Genomic DNA, 10,223 nt, shown 5'->3' with positions numbered 1-10,223 from the left:
TCCTTATATACAGCCTTCTACCTCAGCTGATACAGATGTAATTAATTGATTTGTCACTTCATATACCTTGCCCTTTTATAAAAAATAGGTTCTCTATTATAATTTGTAGGAGTTTTATATTATAGACCTTAACTGTCATCGCACTGCAAAATTTTTTTAGATTTAGTTTTATCCATTGATTTATTGTCATGCTGTCAGCGTGGAGCCCAACTTGGGGCTCAAACTCACAAACTCTGAGCTCATGACCTGAGCCAAAACCAGGAGTTGTACACTTAACCAACTGAGCCACCCAGGTGCCCCTGTCCATTGACTTTATTAATGGTATCCTTGGCCATACATATAATACTTTTATGTGGTCAAGTTGTTTATCTTTCCTTTAAGACTATCTTGATAGTCTTAAAGATAGTTGATTGAGTCATTCATCAAATTTTTACATAAATATATTTTTCTTTTATAGTGCTTTCATTTTCTGTCTTGGTTTAGGCATCTCCCCCATCCCTTGATTGTGTGGGACCCAAGGAATTTAACAAAAATCCCCTACCCCTGGACAAGCAGGCAAGACTAACTCCATTTTGTGCTACACCCACCATGTCATGTATAACCCGCACATGACCTACTTTGCTTAAGACACTCCCCCACCCTAGTCAAGCCGCTGAGCACACCCTTACTGGAAACCGGCTCATATAGGAATGCAGAACCCCTAACCGCTAAAGAATGTAAACTCCCACCTTTTGCCCGCCAAACTTGCGCGCCAATTCTAACCAGAGTGATAGGCTAGTTCAAACAGTTACTATAGGGTAAATTGTAATTCAATTGGCCACCTGCATGTGGACTGACAAGACTATGCAACTTTCTGTGTGTGTTACAATCTCATTGGCCACTGGCCCCTATAAAACTGCTACACCTTTTAACCTAGGGGTCCAAGTCCCTGCCCCTCTGTGTCGGGTATACTTGGGCCCAAGCTCGAGCTTGCAAATAAACCCTCGTGCATTTGCATTGGTATCGGCTCCTTGGTGGTCTCTCGGATTTGAAATTGGGGGCGTTACATTTGGGGGCTCGTCCCGGGATTCGAGAGACCCCCAGGACCCCACCCGGAGGGTCCCACGTCTGGTGAGTGCACTCAGCTTATACCTTTCTCGCACATATTTTCTGAGAGCTCTATACTGTATCTCTACCTGTAGGAATTCCAAACTGTCTTTGGGTTGGCATTGGCTTAAGCGGACGTGCTGGCGAGCCGTCGACCGGAGGTCTTGGGAGATGTCCCTTGCCCCCGCCAGGAGGATGAAGTCCTCATCTGTGAAGGGGGCCGGCTGCCATTACGGACAGCCAGCCCTTCGTTTTACTTTCTGTTTTGTCTCCGTGGCCGCGCTGGAACGTTTGTGTTGTGTCCTTGTTAATCGTCATAACTCTTTGTGTCTTGGTGTGGATTGAAATGGGGCAGACCCAAACCAGCCCCCTGTCTCTTATTCTCTCCCACTTCTTGGACGTTAAGGAAAGGGCTCATAATTTGAGCACAGACATAAGAAAAGGGAAATTTCAGACTTACTGCATGTCAGAATGGCCAACCTTTGACGTGGGATGGCCCTGAGAAGGAACTTTCCACCTACCTATTATTTTGCAGGTCAAGGCCGTAATCTTCAAGGACAAACTGGACGGCCACCCTGACCAGGTGCCCTACATCCTGGTCTGGCAGGACATGATCGAAAACCCCCCTTCTTGGCTAAAACCATTCTTACCCCCCAAAGCAGGACCTACCAAGATTCTAGCCCTGCGGAAAGCTGAGAAGGAGACTGAACACAAAGGCCAAAACGCCCCTTTATCCGGTCTTGCAGGATTCCTCTCCAGAAGACCTGATTCATCCGCCACCCTACCAGGCTCCCCCTCCCCCTTCCGCCCCTCCATTGGAAGCACCAGGGGCTGCAGGAAGGGCATCACCCCTCCCTGATGAAGGAATTCCTGTGCGTGGGCCAGCAGCAGGGACACGTGGACGGACCCACCGGGCGGCCCCACCCTCAAATATGGGGCTGGCGGACTCCACCACCCTTCCCCTCCGCGCCATGGGGCCTCCCGACGAGTCTGGAGAACAACCAGTGTTATCTTGGCCGTTCTCCACCAGTGATTTATATAATTGGAGAACTCAAAATGCAAAGTTCTCCGATAACCCAAAAGATTTAATTGGGCTTTTAGATACTGTTCTCTTTACCCACCAGCCTACTTGGGATGACTGTCAGCAGCTCTTGGCAGGTTCTCTTCACCACCGAACAGAGAGAACGAATACAGGTGGAAGCTCGGAAGTCCGTCCTGGGAGAGGACAGACAGCCGACTCAAAACCCAGATCTCATAAACGCTGCCTTCCCCTTATCCCTCCCTACCTGGGACTACAACTCGGCTGAAGGTAAGGAGAGACTCCGGGTCTACCGCCAGACTCTAATGGCAGGTCTCAAGGCTGCCGCGCGCAAGCCTACTAATCTGGCCAAGGTATATGATGTAAGACAAGGTAAGGATGAGAGTCCAGCAGCCTTCTTAGAATCACAAAGGCTTTTAGGCAGTACACCCCTCTGAACCCAGAAGCCCCAGAAACAAAATTAATCAGGCTGCTCCAGACATCAAAAGGAAATTACAAAGAGTGGAGAGGCTGGGAGAGAAGAGCCTGCAGGACTTAATAATAGTAGCAGAAAGAGTTTACAATAATAGAGAAAGCCCGGAGGAGCAACAGACTAAGCGACCGGCAGACCCGAAATCTGGCTAAGATCCTACTGGCTACAACCGTGGATGACCCACAGGAAAAACGGAGGTACCTCAAGAAGCTGACTTCAAAACAGGTAAGGAGGATGGCTCTGGTCCCCGACAGGAGCGCCCTAAACTAAACAAAAACCAATGTGCTTATTGCAAGGAAGAGGGCCACTGGGTGAAAGACTGCCCTAACAAAAGATCTAAGGCCCCTGCCAAGATATTGGAGATGGAGGACCTGGACGACTAGGGGAGTCGGGGTTCGGTACCCCTCCCCGAGCCCAGGGTAACTCTCAGAGTGGAGGGGCAACCAGTTGAATTTCTAGTGGACACTGGGGCACAACATTCGGTCTTACTACAACCCCAGGAGAAATTGGCAAGCAAGACCTCATGGGTGCAAGGGGCCACGGGGGCCAAACAGTACTCATGGACTACCTGAAGAACTGTGGACCTAGGCATGGGCCGGGTATCCCACTCCTTCATGGTCATCCCTGAATGTCCCTACCCGTTGTTAGGTCGGGACTTGCTCACCAAGATGGGGGCACAAATTTGCTTCCACCCTGGAGGGGCAAAAATCCTAGACAAAGAAGGGCAACCGATTCAGGTGCTTGTCCTGAGTTTGGAAGACGAATATCGTCTCCACCAGACGCCCCCAGTTCAATTAACTGACATTGACTGTTGGCTACAGGAATTTCCTCAGGCATGGGCAGAAACTGGGGGAATTGGGCTGGCCCGACACCAACCGGCTATATACATAGAACTAAAACCGGGGGCAGACCCTGTCAGGGTCTGCCAATACCCCATGCCTCTCGTGGTGCGAACGGGAATCACGCCCCACATACAGCGACTACTAGACTCAGGCATATTAAGGCTCTGCCAATCGGTATGGAACACTCCCTTGCTGCCGGTGCGAAAACCGCACTCTAACGATTACAGGCCAGTCCAGGACTTAAGGGAAGTCAACCGGCGAGTAATGGATGTGCACCCCACGGTCCCAAACCCATACACCCTCCTCTCCACCTTGCCTCCAGACAAAAATTGGTATACGGTATTAAAAAGATGCCTTTTTCAGCCTGCCTTTAGCACCCAAGAGCCAAGACCTTTTTGCTTTTGAATGGACGGACCCCGAGAAAGGCATCAATGGCCAACTCACCTGGACTTGACTACCACAAGGATTCAAAAACTTACCAACCATCTTCGATGAGGCCTTACACGAAGACTTGGGTGAGTTCCGTTCTGAGCACCCTCATTTGACCTTATTGCAATATGTAGATGATACCCTGCTGGCGGCGGAGGACCAGGACACTTGCCTGCGAGGCACCAAGGACTTACTCCAGACTATAGCAGCTCTAGGATACCAGGCCTCAGCCAAAAAGGCCCAAATCTGCAGAGCAGAGGTGAGCTACCTGGGGTACAAATTAAAGGATGGACAAAGATGGTTGACAGATACGCAGAAGGAAACCGTCCTAAGGATCCCACAGCTGCAAACCGTCCGTCAGGTACGTGAATTCCTGGGGTCGGCAGGGTTCTGTCGACTATGGATTCTGGGTTTTGCCGAGATGGCCAGATCCCTCTATGACGCTACCAGGCACCAACAAAATTTTGAATGGACAGAGGCCATGAACAAGGCCTTTAATGACCTTAAACAGGCCTTGCTGTCTGCCTCGGCTCTCGGGTTGCCTGACCTAACCAAGCCCTTCTACCTGTATGTAGACAAGAAAGACAGGGTGGCAAAAGGGGTCCTTGTCCAGTACATAGGTCCCTGGAAAAGACCCATAGCTTATCTCTCTAAAAAGCTGGACACGGTGGCCGCTGGATGGCCCCCATGCTTAAAAATTATTGCCGCGGTGGCCACTATGGTCAAGGACGCAGACAAGATAGCCATGGGGCAAAAACTATATGCTACCACCCCACATGCTATTGAAGGGGTACTCAAACAGCCCCCAGACCGCTGGATCAGCAATGCTCGTCTGACCCATTATCAGAGCCTACTGCTAAACCCCACCAGAATTTTATTCAAGCCACCTACAACCCTGAATCCGGCAACACTACTCCCTAACTCAGACTGGGACCCCCCTCTGCATAACTGTCAAGAGATTTTGGCACAGGTGCACGGAGTCAGGGCTGATCTCCGGGACCAGCCACTGCCGAACGTGGACGCCACCTGGTATATGGACGGCAGCAGTTTTGTCAGAGAAGGAATCAGATACGCGGGGGCAGCCATAACCACAGAGATGGAGATCATCTGGGCAGAGCCATTGGCAGCCGGAACATCGGCTCAACGGGCAGAACTGATTGCCCTGGCCGAGGCACTAACCATGGGAGAAGGTAAACGAATAAACATTTACACTGACAGCAGGTACGCCTTTGCCACCGCTCATATCCACGGAGCCCTTTACAGAGAGAGAGGGCTTCTGACAGCAGAGGCAAAGACTATTAAAAACAAAACAGAGACTCTTGAACTCCTAAGGGCCCTCTGGCTGCCCAAGGCACTAGCTATCATCCATTGTCCAGGACACCAAAAAGCAGACACACCACTAGCCAGGGGAAACTGGCTAGCCGACTCAAAAGCAAAGGAGGCAGCCCTTTTGGTGACTCAGGTTTTAACAACCATGCTACCCGATCCAGGGGCACTGACCCTGCCGGACACCCCCAACTATACTGGCACTGACTTACAATGGATTAAACGCTTGCCTATGACCCAATGCTTGCATGGCTGGTGGAGGGCCACAGACTCCAGCATCATCCTGCCAGAGGAACTAGGATGACAAGTCCTATCCAAAATGCATCGGAGTACTCCTACGGGAACAAGAAAGATGGAAGACCTCATACGACATGCTAAGATCATTATTAAAGACTCTCGAGCAAAGATCAAGCAGATTGTGGCAAGCTGTCATGCATGCCAGCTAACCAACGCCACCACCCATGGGTCTAACCCCAGAACCCAACTCAGGGGAGACCGCCCAGGAACATACTGGGAAGTAGATTTCACTGAGGTAAGGCCTGGAAAGTATGGGTTCAAGTACTTGCTAGTTTTCGTAGATACCTTTTCAGGGTGGACAGAGGCATTCCCCACCAAGCACAAAACGGCGCAAACCGTGACCAAAAAGCTGCTGGAGGACATTCTGCCAAGGTCTGGATTTCCTGCCAGGATCGGATCCGACAATGGACCGGGGTTCATTTCTAAGGTAACACAGGGAGTAGCACAAATACTGGGGGCAGATTGGAAATTACATTGTGCTCACAGACCCCAGAGCTCAGGTCAGGTAGAGAGGATGAATAGGACATTAAAAGAGACCTTAACTAAATTAGCCTTGGAGACTGGCGGGGACTGGGTCACTCTCCTCCCCTTTGCCCTATATAGGGTGAGAAACTCACCATATAAGATGGGACTGACTCCCTACGAAATCATGTTTGGTATACCTCCACCTATCATTCCTGCCTTGAAACCCGAAGTGCTTGCTGAGTTCAATGACCAACAATTTCTTTTCTCCCTCCAAATGTTACAAAGAGCCCATGAGCGGGTGTGGCCTAAGCTGAGGGCCCTCTACGAGACCGGGCCGCCTCCTGACCCCCATCAGTATCGACCAGGCGATTGGGTGTACGTGCGGAGGCACCAACAGCAGACGCTCTAACCTTGCTGGAAAAGACCCTACATTGTGATCCTGACCACGCCCACCGCTCTCGAGGTCAACGGAATAACTCCCTGGGTCCACTACACCCACGTCCGGCCAGCTGATTCACACGCCGTCCTCAAGGACTTTGTTCCGGAATGGAAGAGTCAGCCCGACAAGGACAATCCCTTAAAGCTAAGCCTGCGTCGCTCCCACTTACCGCGCTAATATTACTTGCGCTGTATCCCCTCGCGGCTAAACCCAACCCCAAACCACTTAATCTAACCTGGCAAATCATCACCCCAAGCTCTAATCAGGTAGTAACCCAGCTGTCCGAGCTACACCCTAGAGGGACCTGGTGGCCTAATCTGACTATTGACTTGTGTGAACTATTCAGTCAGGACCCCTGGCACCAAGGCAGAATAGGAATACCAGGATGTGGCACCGAGAGGGCCAAGATGGCCCTCCAAGATACCTGTTTTTATGTGTGTCCGGCCCCCTCTCAGTCTGACCATAATAAGGCCTCCAAATGCGGTGGCTGGACAGACTACTTCTGCAAAACATGGGGTTGCGAACAAACTGGGACATGCAATTGGCTGTCACAAAACCCATCCGGCCTCATAAAAATGCAACTGAATACTACGCACCCCTCATGCTCGGAACGCCCTTACTGTAATCCAGTCACCATTTCCTTCACGGAGACCGGGAAACAAGAAACAAATTGGGGGGTAGGACTTCTGTGGGGACTCCGGCTTCACCAAAGCGGGTATGATAACGGAGTCCTATTCATGATCAGACAACTAGAGAAACCGAAAGGTCAAGGGAAACCCTTGGGATAGGTCCCAACACTGTGCTAGTACCTCCTCAACCTCAGGCAACACCTGCAGCACACCCTCTGAATCTTGCCCACAACACCTCCGGTGGTGGCACCCCAGTCCCGACTCTCCTCTCCCCTCTCCTCCCCCTCGACCCTTCTCAGCACCCTCTTTGGGCCCTGATGTCCAAGGCTTACAAATTCCTCAACGCAACTAAGCCCAATCTTACCCGATCCTGCTGGCTGTGCTATGACGTCCGCCCCCCCTTCTATGAGGGTATTGCAATAATGGGTCAATGTAACACAACCACGGACCCTAATGCTTGCAGGTGGAACCCAAAGCCTGGTAGTAAAGGCCTCACCTTGCAGTCCGTGTTCGGCCAGGGACTCTGTATAGGCACTCCACACCACCACCAGGCTCTGTGCAACATTACACAGCCTACAAATAATACAGGGTATTATCTACCGCCCCAAGACAGTTGGTGGGCTTGTTCTGAGGGTTTAACTCCCTGTGCTCATGGTCAGGTTATAAACAGAACTGGGGGCTTCTGTGTGCTGGCTCAGCTACTCCCTAGAATCATCTACCATTCAGATGAGCAGGTACTTCAGTGGAAGGGCGCAGATACCCACGGGCGAAATAAAAGGGAGCCCATCTCCGCTATCACCATCACCTCCCTACTGGGAATTGGATTGGCTGGCGCAGGGACGGGTATTGCCTCACTAGCCACCCAGGCCTCCCACTACAGTAGCCTTAGAGCTGCCATTGATATGGACCTAGAACGCATAGAAACCTCCATTTCCCACCTCCAAGAATCCCTAATGTCTTTGTCTGAACTGGTGCTCCGAAATAGGAGGGGATTAGACCTAGTTTTTCTACAACGAGGAGTCTGCGCTGCCCTGAACGAAGAGTGCTTTTTCTACACTGACCACTCAGAGAGAGATAGTACGAGAATCAATGGCTAAGGTAAGGGAAGGATTAGCCAAGCGAAAATGAGAGCGAGAGCAGCAACAGGGATGGTTTGAATCATGGTTCAATCATTCTCCCTGGCTGACTACCTTATTGTCCTCCCTAGCCGGTCCCCTGATCATCCTTCTCCTCCTTCTGACCTTTGGGCCCTGCCTCATTAATAGACTAGTGGCTTTTGTCAGGGACCTAGTCAACACAGTTCAACTCATGGTACTCAGGCAACAGTACCAACCACTGACTCTCTCGACAGAAACCCAGAACCCATGATTGGGACCTGCATAGTATCCTCTGAAAAAGGGGGGAATGTGGGACCCAAGGAATTTAACAAAAATCCCCTACCCCTGGACAAGCAGGCAAGACTAACTCCATTTTGTGCTACACCCACCATGTCATGTGTAACCCCCACATGACCTACTTATTGCTTAAGACACTCCCCCACCCTAGTCAAGCCGCTGAGCACACCCTTACTGGAAACCGGCTCATATAGGAATGCAGAACCCCTAACCGCCAAAGAATGTAAACTCCGCCTTTTGCCCGCCAAACTTGCGCGCCAATTCTGACCAGTGATGGTTTAGTTCAGTTACTGTAGGGTAAATTGTAATTCAATTGGCCACCTGCATGTGGACTGACAAGACTATGCAACTTTCTGTGTGTGTTACAATCTCATTGGCCACTGGCCCCTATAAAACTGCTACGCCTTTTAACCTAGGGGTCCAAGTCCCTGCCCCTCTGTGTCGGGTATACTTGGGCCCAAGCTCGAGCTTGCAAATAAACCCTCGTGCGTTTGCATCGGTATCGGCTCCTTGGTGGTCTCTCGGATTCGAAATCGGGGGCATTACAGATTGTAGATCTTTTTTTAAATTTTTTTTTTAACGTTTATTTATTTTTGAGACAGAGAGAGACAGAGCATGAACAGGGGAAGGGCAGAGAGAGAGGGAGACACAGAATCTGAAACGGGCTCCAGGCTCTGGGCTGTCAACACAGAGCCTGACGCGGGGCTCGAACTCACGGACCGTGAGATCGTGACCTGAGCCGAAGTCGGATGCCTAACCGACTGAGCCACCCAGGCGCCCCTGCAGATTGTAGATCTAATCTCCCAAATGTTCTTATAAAATTTTTATGTTTTGATCACATTTAAATCCTTAATGTATCTGGAATTAAGTTTTGTATATAATATTAAGTAGGGGTCCAAATATTTAAAACACTTGGGTTTTTGTTTCTTTTTAGGTAATCTCTATGCCCATTGTGGGGCTTGAACTCACAGCCCCAATATCAAGAGTTGCATGCTCTACCAACTGAGCCAGCCAGGTGCCCCAACACTTGTAGTTTTTAACTTTAGGATTAGATATTACTTATTTTGTAAAAATGCAATTACATAAGCCAAATCAGCAACTCTGAGAACTGCACCAGGCAGTTCTAAGTGAACTCAAGGATGAAACTGTGGAATTAGTAGCCCTGCTTCAATGAATGGTGTATGTATATATGATGGAGTATGTGTATGATATGTATGATGGGAGTTTGTTTTTTTTTTTTAATTTTTTTAACGTTTATTTATTTTTGAGACAGAGAGAGACAGCATGAACGAGGGAGGGTCAGAAAGAGGGAGACACAGAATCTGAAACAGGCTCCAGGCTCTGAGCTGTCAGCACAGAGCCCAACGCGGGGCTCGAACTCACAGTCTGTGAGATCATGACCTGAGACGAAGTCGGCCACTTAACCAACTGAGCCACCCAGGCGCCCCTGTATGATGGGAGTTCTGAACAAAGGAGGCAGTGTAACAGCTGCTAATCAGTGGGGCTCCATAAACCAGCAAAACTCAGGCCAGTGAAATCTGAAATAATATGTTCCTCAGAATATAAACAAAACCAAACTATAGGGAGGAAGGTAGCATGCTTTTTTTGTAAATAAAATGTCCTGATTAATATATTAGAACTCATCATAGTGGTTGTATTAGTTTGCTAGGGTTGCTATAACAAAGTATCACAGACTGGGTGGCTCAAACAACAGAAATTTATTTTCTCACAATTCTGGAGGCTACAAGTCCGAGATAAAGGTAGACCAAGTAGAGTTGGTTTCTTCTGAGGCCTCTCCCATTGGC

At 49.7% G+C, this 10,223-nt stretch overlaps 1 protein-coding gene across 4 annotated transcripts in view; it reads left to right on the top strand.

Annotated features, from left to right (window-relative positions):
- Window positions 1-8,912, top strand: part of LOC106983234 (uncharacterized) — a 32,923-nt gene extending 24,011 nt beyond the window's left edge. Inside the window, exons 1-2 of one of the 4 annotated variants that reach the window (XM_053212857.1) lie at window positions 2,592-5,726; window positions 6,242-8,912. In XM_053212857.1, the coding sequence (XP_053068832.1) occupies window positions 4,290-5,498 (1,209 nt within the window). In that variant the 5' untranslated portion in view covers window positions 2,592-4,289 and the 3' untranslated portion in view covers window positions 5,499-5,726; window positions 6,242-8,912. Of the gene's footprint in view, window positions 1-2,591; window positions 5,919-6,241 lie in introns of those variants that run through there. The other 3 variants (XM_053212856.1, XM_053212855.1, XR_008294451.1) reach the window with 3 other exon arrangements.
- The last annotated feature ends 1,311 nt before the right edge of the window (window positions 8,913-10,223 follow it).

The sequence above is a fragment of the Acinonyx jubatus genome, chromosome E1 (genome assembly GCF_027475565.1).
Source record: "Acinonyx jubatus isolate Ajub_Pintada_27869175 chromosome E1, VMU_Ajub_asm_v1.0, whole genome shotgun sequence".
NCBI lineage: Eukaryota > Metazoa > Chordata > Mammalia > Carnivora > Felidae > Acinonyx > Acinonyx jubatus.
The sequence above is the reverse complement of the archived record's forward strand: the minus strand, read 5'-3'. Positions and strand labels throughout refer to the sequence as shown.